Source organism: Vanessa tameamea, chromosome 18, assembly GCF_037043105.1.
Source record: "Vanessa tameamea isolate UH-Manoa-2023 chromosome 18, ilVanTame1 primary haplotype, whole genome shotgun sequence".
Taxonomy (NCBI): domain Eukaryota; kingdom Metazoa; phylum Arthropoda; class Insecta; order Lepidoptera; family Nymphalidae; genus Vanessa; species Vanessa tameamea.
In genome coordinates this window covers 1737848-1762608 of record NC_087326.1, presented here as the reverse complement: position 1 = coordinate 1762608, position 24761 = coordinate 1737848, and the positions used below count along the sequence as shown (strand labels likewise).

The window sequence follows — 24761 nt, the reverse complement described above, 5'->3', positions numbered from 1 at the left end:
TAAAATATATACATATATCATATTATATCTGTGGCTTTAACTTTCCTATCGAGAAGCAATTATATATTTTTAAGAGATCATACAACCTTGTATCCTGAGGCAATTTTCAGGACTACGGCTAGGCAATAAGCAGTTAATCAGTTAATAAAGCATCGTATTTAGCAAACTTACTGCTCCAATATTGAGGCCATCCAGATTCTAGATCTCGCCCCTTTTCTGAGCTATCATTCGAAAAATTATTCGAACCCCATAAAACAATCCAATATAGCCAACTACGATCGTTATTTGGTGGATCCCACCCACCCCAAGTACTGCTGTTACCAAAATTGTTAATTGTATTACTAGTATTGGTGTCGGTAATATTCCCAATTTCCTGTTGAGATCTACATGATAAAGTATGTTCGAAACATAAAAATAACACTAATAGCATGCTTACAACGAATGCACAAATTAAATAAACGCTTATTTTTTATTGTTATTTGTCTATTAAAAGACGCGGAGAAAATCTAATCTGCCATTATCTAGATAGCTAAATTAAAAACAAATCACAAATTAAAGGATTTATTTATGGTTGGTCTAACTATTAAGATTAGGATTTAATCAATTCTTCATTTCATTTAAGTGCACAAGAATAATCAATAATTTTATTTATATAAAATAATTTATGACTTAGGCCTAGACTCCGCCTAATAATTTGAGTCATCTCGGGCTCTGAGAATGACGTTCGTCAAGGTCACTTTTATGAAATCGCATTTCGGTTCAAATCCGTCAGTGGTCGGAGAGCATTTTCACTCGTAATACTTATGATTTCCGTCACGTTTGTTTGCGTGACGTGACTAGCACTAGCTGGGATTCTCGCGTGTTAATCGGTGTATGATGTGTTTCGTAGAATTTTCCCATCGAAGGGAAGTTTAAACAGTCGTCGTAGCCTTACAGGACGTTCATATGGATCTCTAATGTCGCCTGGTCTGTTCGGCTGCATATATTTATAATAATATGTAGAAATTTTAAAAAATTTCTACATTTCAGTGTCAATTGAACGCTATTTTACCCATAAAAATTAGTTGTAAGTTATTTCTACACTTTCTGATTTCCTTCTTTAGAATATATTGATAAAAATATGTATTCCAATATAATTATTGAGAAAAAAATAATAAACACCAGGCTAAATGCACAATATTCAGCGTCTATCTTCATTTTACTTAACTATATCATTAGCCGAATAAATACTTATGCATTTATAAAGTTTAAGTCTTCGATTACTGAAAAAAAGAAATTTTGATTAAATTTTTCAAATTTAAAATCGCACAAAGTGGCATACCGCGCCGACTCGCCGAGCTCTCACAAAGGGAATACATATCACTCAACGTCGCGTGCTACATTCACACATACAGTCTATTTCAATCGAAGTAGGATTAAAGATAATAATAAATAATATTTCATGCGATTTACTATTAACTCAGCTAAATTGTGCACTACTTAGTTTACTTGTTACTTGTTTACTGTAGTTAATATAAATATCTTTATTTATAAGACAAGATTATTACAGTCAACTACTTATATCTACTTTAATTTTACTTCCAAAATAAGTCATAGATGTCGCGTCAATTTGCTATCAAATGTTAATATTTGGCTTTTCTCCTCTTATGGTTAGAATAGAATATAGAGCAATGTGATTCTATTGTCTATACTCTTTGGTAGAAAAAAGTGTAATAGACAATTGTAAAATTATGTTTTAACGTCAAGTCAAATTCCTAATGAAGTATAGTATTCCTTAACAATGGTTAAGTTATGTCAGATAAAACGAAGTGATTGTATTCTGTTTGATGTCAATTGTCAGTTTTCTGTTTTTGTTTCAAAGTATTGATTAAAAATTGGTCATTCTCATTACATAAAATGAAGTACATGAAGGAGTGCCAGTAGTGGATTAAATGTAGTTGAAAAACTATTTCTATCTCAGTGTAACAGTTAAAAAGTGTTACTCAGAACGATTATTTCAAATAAATTACTTGGCTGAATTTGTAACATGACTCTTACTAAGAGTATCTGTTAAGTTCCTAGAAGTAAACAAAAGCCATGCAAATACTTCTACTTACGTATAACATATGGCAGTGTTATTAATGTATTGTGTGTTCTTTATTCATTAAACCGGAATTGATATTATTAAAAATAAAAATGAAGGGAACGTTGAAAGTTCTTATGTGGAAGCACCTGGTAGTACGTGCTAGAAGATTCATTCATACTTCAATCGAAATACTATCGCCAACGATATTATTTATAACACTATTTTCTTTTAAAAATAGCTTATTAGATATTAGCTCTGCTCATCAAGAAGATTTCAATGTTTATCAAACTGTAAGTATATATAAATAAGGTCTGACATAGTTATACCATGCTATAATAACTTGATGTCATGTACTTTTGGCAAAACTTAATATCAATATTATTTGTATGTATGCCGGAAATGATATCATTTTTGTAATACCAAAGAGATGATAACATATACATTTGCAACCTTAATAAAAAGCATACTATTTGTTAAAAAATATAATTATGTATATAAAAAAGATAAGAATTAATTAGCTACTAGTTAACTTGATAGTAGGGCTTTGTGCAGCCCATCTTAGTACTTCTAAGTACCATCTACTCATCATATATTCTGCCACCAAACAGCAATACTTAGGCCAGTGTAGCTACAGGCATAGGTGACATAACATGTAAGTTCCTAGGTATTTTGATGAAGCATATTGACAGTGTAATTGATGTTTAATATTTCGTATAGTGGCAATATCTATTAATGGTTTAACAACACTTAAGATCAGATGGCCCATTTGCAAGTCTGCCTCGCTAATTTAGATACAAAAATAATTGTATTAAACAGTCAATTGAAAAAAATATATTTACATAAAGTTCATACTTTATAGCAATCAGTCGACTTAAACTCCGTGACCGGTCCTGATTCTATTTTCTACACACCACAAACTGATCTTACAAGCATACTGATGAATAAAGTTGGAGAGAACCTGATGTATCAAGAGAAATATACAAATGGTAATAAGATTTTATATTATATAACAAAAGTAACAAATTATTTTACATTATTGCTTGAAAAATTCCAACAGTGGTTGAAAAACTAAACCTTCAAAATAATTAAATTTAAATTCTTTTTCCATTTATGAGTGCACGATTCAACTGAGACTGCTTCATTTCTCAGAAATGGTTTGTTATGAAACATACAAAATGACAGAAATATATAATGTTCAAAAATATATTATTTAAGTTTCCTTTATAATTATACTGTTTCTAAACTTTACTGTTGAAACGATTCTGTATGTAATGTATAATTCATATAAATAAGAAGTACACAATTTATTGTTGTTTCATTAGGTAACATTCTCTATGTTGCTAATTTATAGCATATTTAATTAATGTTGTAAAATAACGATTCTACAATGCTTATATACATATACATAAGGTATAATTTGTTTTTCTGATAGTAAAACATACTAAATTTCTAGAATATAATGTATAATTTATTATTAATTTATGGGAATAAAAATCATCAAACTTAATTACAGTCATGAAGGAACCCAAAATTACACCAACTCCAAATCCAGAAGACCTATTAAAATTCTCTAGGGAAATAGATGAATCTGTAGCACTTGTTATATTTCAGGTAAGATTGCATTGTCATATTATACTTTTTATATTAATCATGTTTTTAAATATATAAATATTTACACATAAGCTGATCTTAATAATAATAGAATAACGATATATTATTTATTAATGTTACATTATAATTTCATTTTATTCCATACTGGCATACTATAGGCTGACGTCATTGAAATCCTAACTATGCTAATCCTTCTCCTAAATAATAATATTTTTTCACGCGTATTTTTCCCTAGTATTAACAAAACGGCTTTCGAAAATTATAAGAGAATCATTATAAAGAGTCGAAAGTATCCCATAATAAAACGAAAAAGTACTAAAATATGCTATGGCAAAAAAATAAAAAATAAAAAAATGTGGTTTGGATTATTTTTTGTACGATTTTATGCTTTAATTTTGTATTATAATATATTGTGTATATGTATATTGTTAGATAATTTCGTGTTAAAATTTATTTTACACATATTAATTATTACTATATTTTCTTTAATTCCTATGATTGTATTGTATATAATAATAATAATATCTACACAGTCATATTATTCACACTCTGGGGTGGAAAAAAAATGTTATAAAGATAGGATTTCTTTTGTTACACATTATTTTATGTATCTTAAATATATATAGGAATACATAAACAGTAAAAAAGATTTTCTATAAATTGATAATTCTTAGAAGTGACACTGTGCCTTGAAAAATAATATTTAAATATAAAAATATAATAATGTTGAATCGTATTCAAACAGAACATTAAATTGAGCTATTTCAATACAATGAACTTCCCATCACTTAGCTGACGACGACCTTCAACTATTTGTTAAACAATGCAACATTCAATAACACTTTCAAATAATGACTGACTATTGTAATAACATTGTTACTGATACCACAATCTCAAATTTTATTTCGAGTTGTCAGTGCTACAATTAAATGTATATTACTCATTTTTTGTTTTGCTACGCTCCATTTGTATGCAGTGTTTGTATTACTATTATTTCCTATATTTTGTAAGCACGCTTCGACGTTGTTTGAATTCCTGTCGGAAATATTTTCAATTATGTAACAAAACATTGTTATTTACAAATATCATAAATTAAACAAAAATAATATGGTGTTTAGAAACACAAAAATATATATATTTTTTAATAACAATATTAATTTCCATTATCAAATTTCCATGTACGGTTTTTTGTAACTATTATTTCGTTATTATTATCAATGCAATAAATAATAATCATAAAATAAAGGCAAGTTGTCAAAATAACCTGATGATGTGATCGTATTAGCCATACATAAGATCGCAAGAATTCGTAAGGCCCCGTTGGCACTCGTAAAAACCATTGAACAAATAATCGGATTTTCTTAAGATGATACAGATAGAAGAAACTTCCTTTGTCTATTTTTATAAAGATATAAACATTATTTCAAATATTCGTATGAAACTTCGATTCGAAATTAGTCGTTTTTTTTTTTTTAATTATAGTTTGGATGGATCATATACTTTTTGTAGATTTGGTGAAGGCATACTGATATACCATAAATATTTGCAGAATATATCCGGCACATGGCCAGAGAAATTGAAGTACACGATACGGATGAAGAACTCTTTCAATACACACACATTTCGTTCCTCCTACATTCTGGGTCATCATGAATATTATGGTTTGTTAAAGTGTTTTTATTTATTTATATATAATTATGTAGATTATTTATTAAACACAGTTATATTCATTTAAATTTTAGGTACCACCTACGAACCATTCATGAAACTTCAATGGGCTATTGACTCTAACTATTTGGAACTCCTAACCGGCAATAAAATAACCCAGGTACGTTTGAGTACAGATAATAAAAAACAAGATTTATCCGCCTTTTTTGTTTTATTTTATTATAATAATAATTTATTGGTGCAAAAGTAAATATTACAAAAGAAGCTTATATATATGTGTTTACAAGATAAGTATGACTATTGTTAAATATTACTTTTAGATAAGTACTCTATTTCCATGTGGTTTGGCACTTTAAAAAGAGTAAAACTTATTATCCCTTATGGGTTATTTACATAACCTGTGTTAAGGATAATTAGCCCAACCCCTAATGGAAAATTAAAATTAACATTAAATACATGCATAGCAGAGTCATTTGAGGAGGTAAAAACAAATTTAAGAAATAAATAACAAAACAAAAACAATACAATTGTTTCATAAATAACAAATTATGAAACAGATGTATCAAAATTATGACTACAGACTATAATTATGATTGAATATAAATTTTTAAACTAAATAGTGTCTTTTTTAAAGCAATGTACTTAACTTTAGTTAGAATGGAAAATTACATACAAGTAAAACTAGAAAAAAAATGAAATAAAACAAAATACTTGTATGATTTTTTGGCTGTATTCAATACTTAAGAATATCGAAGTAATGACAGTTTTTTTTTATAATTTAAGCGCGTTACCCTACGAGAGTTTCCGTACGTGACGTCAAAGGAGAACAACATGGCGAAGACGATCTGCGCCATTCTGATGGTGCTGTGCTGCATTTCTCTGATGCTGGTTTTCGTATTCCTCGTGGCGCGGCTACTGGAAGAAAGAATCTCTGGCATACAGGTATACGGAAAATCGTTTTATTATTTTACTGACCGTACCGCGCCCACTTCGGGGTGTAAACTGAACATTGGTAGGGTTCGATCCGGTACTTTCTGCGATAAGCACATTTAACCGCACAAGCTCAAAAAACAGATCCATGAATTATCATTTCTTCGTCGTTTAATTCGACGAATTTACGATCGTTCGATATTCACTTATTCACACCTATTTAATAATCTTTACAATGATCATAATCGACGATGCGTTTCAGGAGCTAATCAAAATGGTAGGCGTGTCCGACGGCGCGCTGGTCCTGAGCCGCGTGCTGGACGCGCTGCCGGCGGGGCTGGCGTACGGCGCGCTGCCGGCGGCGCTCGTCACGGCCGGCGCGCTGCCGCTGCTGCCCAACACCAACCCGCTGCTGGTGTTCCTGGTGCTGGCGCTGCATTACATCACCGTTTTGGGTTTAGCCTTTTCGGCTAGCTACATCATCAACAGCAGTGAGTCGATGTTTTTTCTTACTTGCATTTTATATTAAGGAATCTTGTTGTCGAGTCTACAAAATGGGATTGCAAGTTGAATGACAAATTATTAAAAATAAGAGTACAAAAAAAAATGTAAGTAGGACGGTAATTTTAGCACTCGCATTAGCACAGCGGAAAGAAAAACTACCAGTGGACCGTTGCCTTTGAAATCTCGCTAAAATATCCATTCCGTTTATTTATTATTTTTATACTTAGTCTGTTCCGTAAATATGAATCGTACAATAAATAACAATACAAAATAGTTAAAACAGCACAACTAAATGAGCTCGGCTAGTAAATTTAAATTTTAACATCCCTGAACGGCATGTCCCAAGCACGTATATGGTAGCTTGGCCCCTCTCGCCCCGCAGAGCCCATACTATCGACTTGTCTAGAGGCGTCCGTTGGCCCGCTGGTAGTTCTTCTTAACGTTATGTTAATACTGTGTCCAACATTCACATATAACTCAGCTACTACAACTATAAAGATTTAACAAATGTAGCAAACGGGCCACCTGAAGTGGTCTCCCCATAGACATTGACGCAGTAAGAAATATTATCCGTTCCTTCTATCGCAAATGCGCCACCAACCTTAGGACCTTAAATGTTATGTCCCTTGTGCCTACAATTAACTTGCTCACTCGCCCTTCAAACCGGAACACGAGAATACTTAATATGGTTGTTCGTCGGTAAAATATCTCATGAGCGATTAAACTATAACCGCTTTAAATTAATTAAATCAAAATTGTTAAATAATGTTCGCTTTGCGCAGCTCAATACACGGAGTCTCAGGCAGTGGTGAGTTATGTGTTGCTGTGCCTGCCCCGTCTAATGCTGGAGAACCGCGACGTTCCGACCTGGATATTGCCGCTGTGCGGTCTGCTGCCTCACGTACCCTTGCAATGGTTCTGGAATGAGGTGGCCGCTCTGCAGCAGTACGGTAACTATCACTGTGACTGACTTTGTTAAGAGACCGAGCAACAAGGTCACTAAAATCAGAGAAACAATATCGAGCGCTTATATATCTTAAAAAATAATTTTAATAGTATGATTTTTCTTTTAATATGTTATAAAGAATATATAATTTAATATAAGGTAATTTATTATTAAAATATATGAAGAGTTAATGAGTTTTAAATTTATTCCACCAGGTGTTGGTCTTACGTTCGCCAATATCGCGACCACACACAGCCCTAAAAGCGGCTCAGTGCTCGCCTGCTACCTTTGTATGGTCGTACAGGCTTTCTTATACTTCGGTCTCGCGTGGTATTTGGCAAAAGTGAAGCCAGGTCCGTTTGGACAGTCCCAACCTTGGAATTTCATGTGTCAAGTACGTCAATTACAAATTTAATTTATGATAAAAAATATATATGTGTCAATAAGTCACTACAGTTCAAAAGATATGGAATATATCATAATTTAGTTACATATTATCATAATTATATCCACCAACCAACTAGCAAGGGAAGAAGACAGAAGAGGCCTTTCCGTATCAGTGTGATATTTACTGCTATAATGATTAATTATATTATACAGTTATTAATGTTAAAAAGGTTATTATGAAACATATTAAGGCTAATATAGGAATGTCTCTTCTCTATCTCTGAAAGTTATTAAGAATAATTTTAACAAAAATAACATTGAGTATAGAACAATAACTTAATACTGAAGAATAGTTCAATTTGAACAAAAAAAATAATCGAACGTCTTACTATTCCAACAATTCAAACACATGATCATAAAACGCGTCGAACTTTACAGAAGCAATATTGGAGCAAGAAGAAAGTCATGCCTGAAGAAGAAGAAGAAGAATTGGAAGAGTTTGACGAATTGAACAACGAACCGCAGTACTTCGAGCCACGACCCAAAGATATGGAAGTCGGAATCAAGATCGTCAATGTGTCTAAGGTAAGGAAATATCATTAATGAAATACTTATTAAAACTTTAAACATTTTTGATAAGATGAAACTAATATATTTCTAATGAAAAACTGCATTGGAGCAGTGAGCTGGATAGACCTCAAAAGATGCGATCTCAGATGTGAAAAAGTTCCAGGCTGATCATGTTTTAGATTTTTTAAATTCAATATATTTTTTACGAAATGCTGTATCCCATACTATATTAATACATTTATTTAATTGCTATTTATCTGTCATCAGCATTGATAAATAATTTATACTAGAAATACTTCTAGAAGAAATTTCATCTGAATTGGTTCAAAATTCATTTGCAAGTTTTGACCCTCATAAGTAAAGATCTTGTTTCTTCAGATGTTCGGTAAACAACGCGCCCTTGCTGACGTCACACTGGATGTGTACAGAGGCGAGATTACAGTACTTCTTGGACACAACGGCGCTGGGAAAACCACCCTAATGTCTATTATAACTGGTACGATATTTATTTATTGGAATTACTTAGTAACTTAATGACATATTTAACAAACTAAACATTACAATTCGTTATTTAACTTTAGTTGGTTCAATAGAGAAAACATTCATAAATGGCAGCTGATGTCATACTGACTAGATTGCACACTAAAAGTGTTTGGTTTCTCAAAACCCTAATATTAAACATACATAATTTCTTTAAGGTTAATCTTGCCATATGCCTTGTCAAATACATGCCTGAAGCGAACCATAGATTAGTATGGTTTTTTTTTTATAGGTATGCTGAAAGCTACCGAAGGCGAAGTGTATGTGGAAGGTTTAGACACGTATAAACAAAGGGATGAAATGCAAAGGATCCTCGGTCTATGTCCTCAACACAACTTGTTCTTCCCCGATCTCACTGTGATGGAACATGTTATGTTCTTTACATTGGTAAGCAAAAACTATTTTAAGATCACCTTGTATAACTCAAAGGTAGGTATGGTTGTTGATTTAAGTTTTATGTCCTGGAGTTACATGTTTGTATAATATTATTATTAATATAATTTTATATCCGGCTCAAAGGACCATTTTAATAATTAAATTTTTATTGAATCTATCAATCCTTAATTATAACTCACTTCAATGGTTATCTATTCAATTAATTTCTTTGAATATTAAATACCTTTACATTTAGTTTATTCAACTAGTTCATATTATGTTCAGTTCAATTTACTTTAGTCTTATAAATTAATTAATATCCTTATTTCTTCAGTTAAAAGGTACAAACTACGCCGAAGCTAAAAAGTCATCGACAGCTCTTCTTGAACAATTAGGGATCGCCAATAAGTCTTCTTACAAGAGCAGCCAACTATCCGGCGGTATGAAGCGCAGATTACAACTCGCCTGCGCTCTGGCCGGGGACGCCAAGGTTTTAGTGCTGGATGAACCCACTTCAGGTCTCGATGTTGAAACCAGAAGAGAACTGTGGGACCTTTTACTTGTGAGTATTTTCTGTATGAAATAGTTCCGCTAAAATGGGCGTCATTACTATGTATTTTAGACATATTATACGGCGCTACAAGTTCAACACTTTCAATGACTATTTTGTGTAACGATTACGTTTATTCGTACTATTATACAACAGTCCCTCCGCGGGTCTCGAACGGTACTGCTGAGCACGCACTTCATGGAGGAGGCGGAGGCTCTCGGCGACCGCGTGGCCGCGCTACACGCCGGCCGCCTGCGCTGCCACGCGACCACCATGCACCTGAAGCGGGCGCTCGGTGAGTGTACCGTAGGAGTCGACGGCCGCCTGCGCTGCCACGCGACCACCATGCACCTGAAGCGGGCGCTCGGTGAGTGTACCGTAGGAGTCGCCGGCCTCTATCTCTAGCCTCCATCACGCTATCCTTTGTATAAGGAAATTTATAAGACTACACATACAAATTAATAAACTGTCTTTGCCTTGAGAACGAGTGGTGTTTTATTCGCTTATTCAAAAAAAAATTAGTTAAGTTAAAAATAATGGAATCCTCCCCAAGAAGGATGTATTAACTGTTTACTAATATCACTTTCCTGTCTCTCTCACCTCAGGTACGGGATATCGCCTCACGTTCACTACGATCGGGCTACCGAACGAGCCAGCCATCACCGCCACTATCACGTCAAAGATACCGGAAGCCACGGTGAAGGAGACCTCGCTCAACTCGATCTCGTACAACCTCCCCTCTAAGTGCAGCGACAAATTTCCCAAACTGTTTAGCTTGCTGGAATCTAAAAGGTCATCACTCGGTATTGACTCTATCGGAGTCGGAATTTCAACCCTTGAGGAAGTATTCTTGAAGTGAGTATTTCTGTTTAGCACTGTAGTAACGCTGTTAGTATTTATTAATATAATTAGCGCAGACCTTTAGTAGAAATGTTTAAAGAAGCCACATTCTATTTCGTTTACTCTGATCTGATCTGCTCGTAGACAACTCCTTGACAAGCTTTTTCTGTTCAAACCGGTGTGAGGTACGTGTTGATATTTCAACTCCACCTAGAATACCAAGGTAAAAATCAATTTATTTTAAGGAAAACTGTCCAAGACCAATAATGCCCACAATGCGAGGTGCATTGTACGATCCTACAATGCTTTATCAAATAGTTGTAATATTGATAGATTTTTTGTAACTCAGGTTAAATTTAAGAAATTTTTAATGAATGTTAAAAATTTTATATTTTGCTTTAACATAATATTTAAGGTGAAGTTGTTTTTATAATATTACAATAAATATTACCTATCTACGTAATATTAATATTGATCTTGCTTGTTCATTTTGTTGCCAATATCAATGCGAATACGGATTGAAGCGCCGCTTAAGCTTGTACAAAAATTTTTGTGTAGTTCTATGACGTTGGTTACGATCTGTGCTCGTTGATGGCCTTTTAAATAAATACAAATTAAAATAAGATATCTCAAAGAGATCCTACACGAAATGATTTGAATAGGTTTGAATACATAAAGTGTTGCATTTAAAAACTAAAAAATCGTTATACAGGTTATGCAGTGACGTCACCACTTCATTTTCAGACGATACTGTGGACGGTCAAAACGAAGGTAATATTTAATATTTATTAAAACATAGGGTTTCCTTTATGACGTAATACTGTTTGACAAAAAAATACATAGAATATCAAAAAAATGGTCAATTAGTTTGCCTTAAAAATTTCTTTTTTCAAACTCGAATTGCTTTATTCAACGTAAACACTACCACCGGTTCGGAAAAGAAAATCCCCTGACCTCAGAAGAACCGGCTAACTATTCACCCCCGCGTCTGTCAGGGGGTAGCATTATTGCGGTGCCTGTATAACTTTCTTTTTTATGCATATATTCGAATCTCTTATCTCTTAAACTACGGATGCAAATTGAAAATTTGAAAAGGGAATTGTTTTTAAATCATTTATTCTAAAGAGGGTTTTTTCTGTAAGAAAATGCCACCCTCATAGTGCTTACAAAACATTAAACTTAACAAATTGATTAATTACATCGATTCTTAAAAACACCATCCACTAGTTTGTACAAAACATGCGCTGGTTCTGATGTCGGGTCAGCGAGGACACTATGGGCATGTAGCCCCCACCTCCCCGCAATAATTGATTAAGCGTAAAAAAGAAATTCTATCAGAAAGGCAATTGTTATTAATATGAATATATATTTTTTTGATTAAACTTATTATTATTAATGCATATTCTTTATCTATGTAAAATTAAATATCATCTTTTTGTAATATTGGTACGATCAAAAATTGTGTGTATATTTTAAATATTTGTGTTTTCAGAGCCGACGTTTAAAACGATGACTGGAGCGCGTCTGTACTTCCACCAAATGGCCGCTCTATTGAAGAGACAAGTGATGTATCTTTGGTCAAAGAAGTTAACTTTTTTAATTATAGTAAGTAGATAGCAATTCCCATTTTTGTCATTTAATAATCGTATTTATTTAAAAATATTAGCTGGCTCGTTGGTGTTGCGGTATGTGGCTCGTTCGAGGCGGCAATCGAATCCCACACAACCAGATCCTAAGCGATTGTCATGTTAAATCATTTTCTTTTAAAGTTATCTCACAAGATTATCTTATTGTAAACAAAAATATGTAAATTAGACGAGAAACTAACATTATTTTATATACTTTTGTTCCAGCAAGTATTGATACCTATCGCCTTGATCTGCTGTGTCACAATATTCACCAACAATGGCTTTGCAATGGACGACAGCGCTCGCGAAGATCCGAGTATATCCTTGGATTTAAATCTCTACAATGATATGGCCGACCGAAGAGTCCTGTACAACGTGAATGCGACTGGGGTGAACTTGCAGAGTGTAGGAAAAAATAACCCGAAGGTGGACTTCGAAAAGGCGTCGGATGTCGCTTCTGGTACGTAAACGTAGTAGCAGTAAGTCTTCGTATATCAAAATAGACCTCAGTTTGACAAAAAATTGTTGAAATTAAAGAAGCCCTTACTCCAGTAGTCCCACGCTTACCGCCTAGAGTGCCGACGGGGCATTTCGCCTATCGCCGCCCTGGATGGCGTGTCTATGACCAAGGTGATATCGCCCGCATATGCCAGCCGCATGTTTACGCATTATCTAACAAGAGATTCCATAGGGTCGGCCCTAACACCGAGACTTAAGGGCATCCCATGGCGGATAGCTGCCACACCACCCGGTCGTCCACGAATAGGCCGACGCGTCTGCCAGTAAAATAACTCACCAAGATTTTATAAACGTTTGCTGGACAGCCACCTTGACGAGCACCATTGGCACAAATATTATGAAATTAAATAAATATTACATTTTATTTTTCAGCTGTCGTCCGCATCGGTCAAAAAGATATATTGGAATATAATAACTATTTAGTTGGAATTGAACTTAACGACACGAATGCTGAGGTAATATTCATTTTAACACGTATTTATTACGAACCCCTCGTCCCGACTTTGCGCTGGAAATTAGGGAATATTTTTGAATTAATAGTAAAATCTTATAAAACATTATAGAGTTGACCGATTTAATCTCATACAAATTGTAAATTGTGCAAATATATCGTACTGCCGCTTTCCTCTTTGGTTTAGTGGCTATCTTATAAGGATTCCGAGATCCTGGATTTAAACCCCGGCACGACGGACGGTTAATAGCATTCATTACGGTAAATTCGTAATATTTGATCTCGTCCCGCAGTTTCTGTTCACGACCGTGGTGCGTCACGCAGCGCCCGTCGCGCTGAACCTCCTGACCAACACGATCGCCACGCAACTCCTGCCTTACGCGGACGGCCAGACGGTCACCACGCTCAACCACCCCGTCTCGTCCGCGCCGACCCACACCCTGGTACAAGACGGCGAGACCAAATACCGGTTCGCGACCATGCTGTGGGCCTTCTGCATCGTGCTCGGTGAGCGATACCTATACCTAGGAACCGATCACTTCATCGCTTCATCGATGTAACAAACCCCCCCCCCCCCCCGCGCAGTGGTGCAGGCGACGGTGACCAACGCGGCGTCGCTGGCGTGCGGCGAGCGCGCGTCGGGCGCGCGGCGCGTGCTGGCGCTGAGCGGCGCGGCGCCGGCGCGGCTGTGGGGCGCCGCGCTGCTGGCGCACGCGCTGCTGTACGCGCTGGTGCTGGTGCTGCCCACGCTGCTGGCCGCCGTCGCGCTCGACCGCGACCGCACCATCGACCGCCCCGACTTCCTCGGTGAGCTTCACTTCCTTTGCCGCGCCGTGGAGCTCCGCAGTGCCGGTCCAGAAGTCTCGTCTCTTGTTTCAGAAGCAACTTAATAGAAGAGCTTATTATTCCTCTGTGACACTGGACGACTACTGGAGTCGTCTAGCTTAATTATCATATCGACGTCGTGTAAACCGTATTCGGCCTGAAAAAACTGTCTGCTAGCTGTACTAATAATGATACATTTAAATAGAATTTCTTAATAATTGGGATATCTAAGGCAATAAGGTATTTTCGAATTGAACTGAAAGAATTAAAGAAGAGTTCCGTCCAAATAAGCGAATTAATAATTATATGAACGAGGTGCGCTGCGAATCTGAAATAATTCGGAATGAGAAAGGCAAAAACATAAATGATTTTACCAAAAATTGTGACATACATACTTTTAATACTGGAAACGAGCATAAACTTGCACTCCAAGTACCCGATTACACAGGGTTAGTAACTCTTTTGTGGGGCATACAGGTATACGTTTTTACAACAGGATCCCAGAAAACGTTCAAAAATATTCAATTGTAAAATTTAAAAGAATCGTTAATGAGCGTTGAGAGTGTGCTAAAGGATATTACGACACTAATGACTTCTCAATTGGTTGACCTTGGGGTTGAGATGATTGCCTCCAGTCTGTTTCAAATAACGAAAATACACTTATTTATTTTGTACGAAAAGAAAAGTTGTAAAAAATTTCATTAAAAAAATACCCCTGAGTTACTTTCGCCGGTTCTTCTCAGGTCTGAGGTGTTAATTTCCGAACCGGTGGTAGATTTTTGACTATAATCAAAAGTAATCAAGTGTAACACGTAACACTTATATATTGAATAAGACTTCGACTAATGTGTGTATAACATTTCAGGTGCTATGGCAGTGATTTTGTTCCTGGGCATCATATCGTTCCTGGCACTGATCTACATCGTCAGCTTCAACTTCGAGGAGCACGGCGCTAACATCGTAAACGTCGCTGTGGTGTTCATCTTTGGTGAGTTCTAATTTTAAATTATGTAATTAAAAAGTTTTTACGTGTTGCTCTACTAATACAAATAAACATATTTTTTTCTTTATCTTCCTAAATTAAATAATTTAATAATTAATGTTCGGTCTATTTATAAACTTGGAATTTGCGTCACCAATATATTTACAAAAATATAACGTACCCAATAACATTTATTATTTTTACATAATAGAAAATACAAAAGTGAAAATAATAGTCGACACAAAAATATAAAGTACTAACACCTAGTTTCCGAATCCGCAAATTCAATGATCCCACCTTAGGTCGATTCAGATCGTATAATAAAAATCTGCTGATATATTAACTTTGTAAACTCCGTTTTTTCATTATGATAATATCTTTATTATTTTCTCTCATTCATTATGCTCTTTTCTGGTAGTTCCGTGATGGACTAACATTTTCTCCCCTCCGTGCTACTCCGCTGCGGGTCGGTGAATGCATATGCATATCCAATGCACGTTGCAGATTCGAATCCTGAACGCGCAGGTTTTCATGAATTTCGAATGAGACGGTTCCAAAAATGCCCGCAGGATTCTTCACGCCCTCCGTAAAGACCGTAACGGACACGCTCGGCCAAGACAAGGACTTGGCCGACTACGTGCTGTCGGCGCTGAGCTACGCGCTGCCGCCGCACACGCTGACGGCGTGCGCGCTGCGCGCCGCGCACGTGGCCGCGCACGCCGCCGCGCCCGCAGGTGGGCTCACAGCGAATGACGTCATCGGGCTAAAACCTGGAATAAACTTTAAATATATCAAAGAAATCCTGGTTAGACCGGTACTAAGCTTTTATCCATTTTTCTCGATTCCACTTTTTATCGGTCCTCCCTTCGTGTTATGGTTGTCGACCCATCGGCCTCCTTTTGTTGTGTAATTTAATATGGTTATGATCGTTTCAGCTGACGCGACAGAATCATTGTGCTACTTTTGTTTCAACGAGAACGCTCCCGGGGAGCTAATGCTTGTAATGTTGGTGCAATTTGTTGTTTACATGGTAAGTAATCTGACAAATTAAATTTATTGTGGTTTCTATAACACATGTATAACATATGAAATAAAATATTACAGGGATTTCCAATAATATCTAAATATCCAAAATTACTATTTTTTGATTTCGTTTATTGAATTGTGATAATTATTTATTATTAACTGGTTTCCGTTCGCTGCTTCACTCGCGTTTAAGAGTCCATGGGCAGTGGTGACCACTTACCATGGTGGAGTATTTGCCAGTCCGACTGCCTAAATTATATAAAAATGAGAAATAAATATTACATGTTTTCAGAGTATAGTGATCCTAACTGAATATGGGTTTTTCAATATGATGTTTGACCGTTTATTGAATTCGAAATATCAAGTGTCGTCTCCGGTGGACGTGGACGAGATGGTCCGCGCAGAGAAGGCGTACGTCGACAAGGCTATCACTCTGCGTGAGTCTCTTAGTTAATAACTCAAACAAATTATACTAGTGACAATCACTAAAACGCTGATCAATACAGCAATCTTATTGTTTTGTAACTAATGACCTGCCCCCGACTTCGCACGGGTGCAATAAAGGAACATGAAGCGATTATATCGTAGTACAAATAATTCTATTGATTTAATTGGTGCACGCCGTTCGGAAATCCGTTCGGTAGTTTTTGAGTTTATTGCGTAAAGAGAAATGCGGCGAGGGGGGAGGGGGGATACTTGTCTATTGAGTTATATGGAATGCAACGTAATGGGTGTTCGAGTGAGTGTTCTTGTGTTCCGGTTAAAATGAGCCAGTGTAACTATAAACACAATGGACATAACACCTTAGTTTCCAATGTTTGTGGTACATTGTTGTTATGAAGAACCATAGTAGCTAACCATGAGGGACCATTTGGGAGTCCGCCTACATATGACATAAAAAAACGAAAACCTGTTTATAATTACACTGACAACTTCAATTATATTATTTGACAGCTAAAAATCAGATCCCGGACGCGATGCTAGTTAACGAAGTACATAAGAAATATTGGCGTCTCTTCGGCAAGTCTTGCAACGCAGTGAAGGGAGTCAGCTTTTCCGTTAAAAAAGGTAAAATTTTATTTTCGACTAGAGAAAACTCAGTAAATTTGTTGGTGAATTACATATACAGGATTTAATTATGATGCCATATTGCATCTTTTTTTTTATGTAATAGGGAGCAAACGAGCAGGATGCTCACCTGATCGAAAGTGATTATCACCGCCCATGGACATCTGCAACATCAGGGGGGGTTGCAGGTGCGTTGCCAGCCTTTAAGGAATAAGTACGCTCTTTTCTTGAAGGTTCCCAAGTCGTATCGGTTCGGAAAAACCGCCGCGAAAGCTGGTTCCACAGAGTGGTTGCGCTGTTGTGGATTTTCGGACATCTAAGTGGTGCGGGTGAAATTTAGAATTTTGACGAGATGACTGAAGGTGAAATTCAGCGGCCGGGATTAATCCAAACAATTCCTCGGAACATTCCCCGTGGACAATTCGGTAGAAGATGCAGAGTGATCCAACATCTCTACGCAGAGCCAAAGGATCGAACAGATCAGAAAGGGTTTGATCGTCGATAATTCGAGCTGCTCTACGTTGGATACGGTCAAATGGAAGGAGCTGGTACTGGGGAGCACCCGCCCAGAGGTGAGAGCAGTACTCCATGTGAGGCCGAATTTGCGCCTTGTATAGTCTTAGGCGATGGGCCGACGTGAAATACTGTCTTGCCTTGCAGAGCACATCAAGCTTTTTTGATGTCAATATGGCTTTGCCTTCCAATTGACCGCAGAACTGAACGAGGCTCGAAATATCAACGCCAAGTATTCCGATACTAGCTGTGGCGACTATCGGAATGTTCTCAAATCGAGGAGATACGACGAATGGTGTTTTTTTGGCGCATAACGCGCAAACTTGCCTCTTTTTGGGGTTGAAATGGACTAGGTTTAGCCGGCCCCAGTTCGAGACTTTGTTTAACGAAGACTCGATTTCAGACACAAGTTTGTTCCGGTTTTCTTCGACGTTTTCCCGAGAAATATTAGCACGGCCGCTGTATGAGGTGTCAAGGGTACTGTCGTCTACATAGCAGTAAATGTTCCTGATTTGCAACAAGTCATTGATATGCACAAGAAACAGAGTGGGTGATAAAACGCAGCCTTGTAGAACACCAGCATTGACGAATTTTTGGTCGGAGCATGCCCCGTCGACAACGACCATGATGCTCCGATCTGCCAAAACGGGCTTTGTGCCATGTCCAAGGAAAGAAGTGCTTTACGAACTGCACTTTGCCGGAATTTAACCTCCGGCGTCGTGGTATCACATCGCGGGATTGTTGGTGGTGAATTTCCTTGGTCATCCAGAGTCGAATTCGACGCGAAGAGAGAACCTAAGAGATGAGCTTTCTCCTTCGCGGTATGGGCTAATGACTCACCGTCCTTGTACAGAGATGGAAAGGAAGGCTGACAGAAATTCAGAAATTCCCTAAAACAGCCTTAGCGAGAGACCAGAACGCACGTATCCCTGAAAGGAGGCGCACCAGTCTCTCGCCAATTCTGCCAATGTACTCCGTCTTCGCCTTAGCAATCACGTTTATGAAGGACCTAGAGGCAGAGTTATATTCCTTTCTGAATGCGCTGGTCTTTACATCACGAGACGCCGATGCGTTAGCCCAGTCATGGTAACGTTCCCATTTTCGGCGTGAGGCCGTTTTGCAGAAACGACCAAACCAGGGCTGGGACTTGCCACCGATGGGCACCGCAGAATATGGAATGAACAGTTCCATACCCTGAAGCACCACATCGGCAACAGAGTCAGCAATAACGCTCGGATCATCCGGCGAGAAACAAACCTGCCCCCATGGGTAGGATGCAAAGAAGGACCGCATCCCATCCCAATCTGCTGACTTGTAGTGCCACACGCGGCGGCAGCCCACGAAACGAGGTCGTGAGTACCGCGCAACCGGCACTGTACTCCGAACGAGACAGTGGTCCGACGAGCCCAGAGGGGGATCGACGATAACCTGATAGTTATCCGCATGGGAAGTCAGCAGAAGGTCCAACAGGGAAGGTGTATGATCCTCCACATCTGGTATTCGCGTTGGCGAGGTGACCAGTTGTGTCAAATCATATGCTAAAGCGAAATCGAGAACAGATCTACCCGCATGATCGGTAGTACGTGATCCAAGCCATTCGGCATGGTGTGCATTAAAATCGCCAAGAACTACGATCTCTGCGGATGGGATCTGCTGCAGCACAGAATCTGTAGCCATTTGGACGTGCTCGACCAGTTGCTCGGTTTCGGCATTACCGCTATGGGACCTCTAAAGGCACGCGTATATTCGCGGATGGTCGTCACAATCTACACGCAGCCAGATAATAGATAAGTCCTGTCCTTCAAGGCTGCCGAGGCGTCGAGAGCAGATATCATCTCTGACGTAAACGCACACCCCAGCTCGTGGTACAAAGGAATGTTCCAATTTATACCCGGGGTAGGAAAGAAAAGTCGTATCGGCAGTAGAGGATATCTGGGTCTCGGTAAGAAAGAGCAAGGCCGGCTTCGCCGTCTCAAGGTAAAAGTGAACGGCGTTCAAGTTGGAGTTGAGTCTCCTTATGTTGCAGAAGTCCACAGTGAGGGTGGTAGGGGTTGCCTTATGATGCCTGCTCCGCTTGCCCCGAACAGTGGCGAGCGCAAAATTGCCCCCCCCCCCCCAGAATTCGGAGGTCAGCCTAGGCATCCCTGCTCAGGTGGTGTACGTCCTAAGCATGGATGCCCAGAGAGGGATTCCACCGCAGTCGCTGATGGTACCCTCCTGGGGTAATGTAACCAAATTCTGCACAACCATCAATTTTTGGGGGGTTATCGGGCCTCCAGGACTCTCACATACCAGACGAAACGCATAGCATAGCTACCACTTTACGCCGATTTTAAATGAGAGAGTGGTACTTCCCCGGGCGTGCTGGCCCATTCGGCTGCAACCCGAAGGTATGCAGTGTGGCACTACCACTTGAGAAATCTTTGTTATATGTGTAAAAATATATAATTTTATTTAAATATAATTTATTAAATATAATTTAGGTGAATGTTTCGGTCTGTTGGGCGTCAACGGTGCTGGTAAATCGAGTACGTTCAAGATGATGACTGGCACCGAATGTCCCACGCGTGGGTCGATATTTGCCAATGGGCATTTTATGACTCCATTCTCTACTAAGGTATATTAAAACAACAATTCTAAATTCATACAAGTATAAGTATGTATGTGCTTGTACGGAAAAATAAAAATACTGTTTTCATGGAAGGGGCTTCCCCATTCAAGTATTACATCGGAATAGCATTGCTTATGGGAGGCGGGGGCGTCTGTATAGTGTATTTTTTTTTCTTAATTGGTGAGCGGACGGTTATATAGTCCACCTGACGGTAAGTGATTACCACCACTCATAGACATAAAGAATATATGATGATTTACACTACTTGGTACTCGGGGTCAGTGCCCAGGAGCGCCAAAAATCAAATTTAAAAAAAATATATATATATATAGTTAGCAAAAATGCTGTTCTTATAGTCCGAATATTAATAATTAAAAATATATAAAATAAATATTTTAAAAATAGTGTATCGAAACTATCCATTTTATGCAAAATTTTACGTAATACTTGAATGGGAGCGAATGGGAAATGAATGGTTACTTCGAAATTTTATTACAATAAATAACTTATTTGTGGCTGATGGGCGTAACGTATTTTTATATCCGCAGTATCTGCAATCGCTCGGCTACTGTCCACAATTCGCCGGTCTCGACGATTTTCTCACGGGCTACGAGAATTTGAAGCTACTCCTAACGTTACGAGGCCTAGAGCCCGCTGATGTCGAAATGGAAGCCAAAACTTGGATCGAGATCGTCGGTGAGTATACGCTTTTATATTCTATCGCTAATTCTCAACTTGAACTTGAGAATTAATAACATCGATAAATGCAAAATGCATAGAATTGTATTCATATTTATCGTTTTTTGTGTTAATCTGTCGATTAGCTAACTCATCTACTGATACTGACTTATCTATCGATCAGCGACACTGGGACGTGACACGGTATCTTCGACCCAGCCATCGAGCATAAAATCTATTTCTAATCTCGATATCTACTCTTCAAAATAATAATAGGTGTAGAGGTGATTCCCCGTCGTTTTTTGTCGATCACATAAAAGTCCCCGCCCGCAGGCCTCGAGAAGCACGCGCGGCGGCGCGTGGCGGGCTACTCGGGCGGCTGCAGCCGGCGGCTCAGCGCGGCCGCGGCGCTGTGCGCGGGCGGCGCCGCCACGCTGCTGGACGAGCCCACGGCCGGCGTCGACGTGGCGGCGCGGCGCCGCGTGTGGGCCGCCGTGCGCCGCGCCCGCCGCGCGCGCGCGCTCGTCGTCTGCTCGCACAGGTGAGCGCCGCGCCCGGCGGCCCGGCGGCCCGCCCGGCGCCCGGCGGCCCGGCCGAGCGACTACATACGCGTGTCGCGCCCGCAGCATGGACGAGATGGAGGCGCTGTGCGGGCGGCTGGCCATCCTGTCGGCGGGCCGCGTGCGCGCGCTGGGCGGCGCGGCGGCGCTGCGCGCGGCGCACGCGGCGGGCCACGCGGTGCAGCTGAAGCTGGCGGCGCGCGGCGGCCGCGGGGACGGCACGTACTCCTTGCCCTTCGTTGTCCGCGGAGCGTCCGAATTCGTGCGACTACGACTCGACTCTTTTTTTTCATTGCAGAGACCGACAGTTCGAAATCTGAGCTGCATCGCCTGAAAGCGGCCCTCCAGCAGAGATTCAACTGCACGCTCCGGGACGAGCACAGGGTAAATTTTGTCGAACATTTTGATGTGTAGGTATGTCCCTGGCCCTCCCGAATCGGAGTTGCGGTGTCTACTGTTATAAAAATTATAACTATTATTTTTATCAATCATCGATCGTGATTATCGCTGATTCTACCAGGTGTTAATATATTATTTTTACTTTGTTAAAAAACCATTAACAAATAAGACACAGTATTCGACGCAAGACTATATAGATGATAAAAAAACGTGGAACTGATACTTGTTGACTTTCAGACGGGATATATCATAAACGATTGTCACAAAACATTGTATTTCAAATATACGAAAATAGTAACTACTTAGTTTCTTGCCGATTCTTCTCAGCAGAATCTACATTCTGAACCAATGGTAACTTCAGGTTTCAATACAAGTTTGTAATGAGGATTAAACAATTGCTTTTAAAAGCCTACTAGAGTAAAGTATACTTTCATTTTTAATACTTTTACAGTTAATTGATATATGAAAGCAGTTATCTAATACCGATTGAAACTTAACTTCCAGACGATGCTGCACTACCACATCAACGACACGATGAGGTACAGCGAGCTTTTCACCAAGTTAGAAAACCTCAGGGAAAATTTTTCCCTCCTAGAAGACTATTCCGTGACTGAGACGACACTGGAGGAAGTGTTCCTGTCGTTCGCCAAAGAGGAAGTAAAGGATGAACCGACGCAAGTTTAACTAAGCCAGCGTATCCTCTAAGGACGCTTTATTTGGAAAACGTGGAAATGAGAACATAACTAACTAAAGAGCCATTTAATGAGAACTATACAAGTCTCTTAAACCATATTTGAAGATTTGTAAGTTGTATTCCGTCAATTTAACATTTTATACAATAACGTTAATACATTAGTGCTTAAATATTAATTATAGTCATAAGCTAAGCGCGCTTTGATGTAATCTCTTAAAAATTAATTACTTAGAATTCGAACAATTTACAACTGGTCTAACATGAAGTACTTCAAATAGTATTTCAATGCCTTGCAAAGAATTTTTCTTTATATGAATTCAGATTTTGTATTTACAAGAAATTTGCCTCATACATAAAGATTTAATAATATTGAAAAATTAGATTCTTTGATCTCCGTTGGCCTTCGTCGTACGTCTTATGGCGATAATCCACGAAGTGTTATTCCGCCAAAGTATTTACGACGTTTTTGCAAAACAAATAAGATCTATTACGTTTTTACATTGATCCACATTTGTCTAATATTTGGCTCCCAATTCCAGAATTAAACTTGCAGCTTTATTTTAACATAACATGTAGGCTAGTTATGTTAATTTTAAGACACAATATTACATCGCTCGCTGTCAAGGAGAAATACAATTTCTCGTGTTTAATCGAAAAGCAACTATTAAGAACCATAGGTGTGGCAACGCCCAAACATATTATTACGTGATTTTGAATTTTTTAGTTATTTATGTTTAATCCTTTGTTTTATTGTGAAGTATTCTCGTTTTCTGCCAGGGGATGGGGGGAGGCAGATAGAGTTATTTTAGTAACGTAAATAGTTACCTCAATACTATGTCATAAGTAATTCTCGAGAATTGCTAGTTGCAAATATACAGTACTGTTAAGTCATTTCGAATTTCCGATGTAACTTGTGATTTAAATTCTTACAAACTAAAAACGCACTTATTTTTTTGTATATAGCACGTTTTGTTTGTGTATTCAAGCTTATAATGCTTGTGTTAAGAATTATATAGCGACAATTTATTTTTTATTATAATAGGTGTACTGTACTGTTAAAATTTGAATGTAAAGTCTATTTCATAAATTATTTCGAGAGCGATGTTTACATGCGTCTAAAGTGAACTTTGGCCAATAGACATTATCCTAAAATTAAAACTATTATTTCGAATTATATTACCTCATTATATTGTTATTTAAAATAGAAGTCAATTTCAGTTTCGACCTGTATATTCAAAATAAATAACATTAATCCTCTAAGTGTAACGCCTTTTACAAGCCTTAAATATAAAATATTATTAAAATAAACAGTAGCAATGCTTATAAAGTGTATTATGATGCTTATGATCGTGTCAGTGTTGCTGTGATATGTAGTATTAAATATATTTAAAATACCTGTGCTTTTGTACACAACAGATCGCGTCACGTAACTTTGCCGCTCTGATGTACGCACTGAACAGCAACTGATTACGCAGTAGTCAATATTACGACCAAAACACATCGCTGCGCCTGCGCGCATTTCCGTCTCGTCGCTCGTTTTTACGATTCTTCTTCTTTGGAGACTATAAAAAGGCAGAGTTACTTTATGTGAACTGTATTTTGTCGCAGCGTTGTTATCAAAGTCGTGATAATACTCAGGATCAGTGTTGCATATCGATAGTCCACTATCGATAGACTATCGATATTAAGGTGTAAGCGATACTATCGATACCTTCCCATGAGCAATACTATTGCTACTATCGATAGTTTTGCGAAAACCATTACTTTTATCCTAAACTATCGATAGTATCGATAGTTTTGTGCTATCGATAGCTAATAATT

General features: G+C 38.1%; 1 protein-coding gene across 1 annotated transcript; it reads left to right on the top strand.

Annotated features, from left to right (window-relative positions):
- Positions 1-1769: 1769 nt before the first annotated feature.
- Positions 1770-24655, top strand: LOC113401015 (phospholipid-transporting ATPase ABCA1-like). The gene is made up of 32 exons (XM_064217791.1): positions 1770-2355; positions 2925-3051; positions 3579-3676; positions 5226-5337; positions 5419-5504; positions 6128-6286; positions 6537-6765; positions 7561-7728; positions 7940-8118; positions 8550-8696; positions 9060-9177; positions 9454-9608; positions 9931-10158; positions 10303-10441; positions 10752-11001; positions 11699-11757; positions 12479-12591; positions 12840-13074; positions 13506-13588; positions 13878-14091; positions 14170-14391; positions 15275-15397; positions 15961-16125; positions 16327-16421; positions 16710-16854; positions 17372-17485; positions 20482-20615; positions 21158-21305; positions 21621-21828; positions 21914-22045; positions 22099-22231; positions 22751-24655. The coding sequence occupies exons 1-32, from the start codon at positions 2176-2178 to the stop codon at positions 22928-22930; spliced, it is 4878 nt and encodes a 1625-aa protein (XP_064073861.1). The 5' UTR covers positions 1770-2175; the 3' UTR covers positions 22931-24655.
- Positions 24656-24761: the final 106 nt, after the last annotated feature.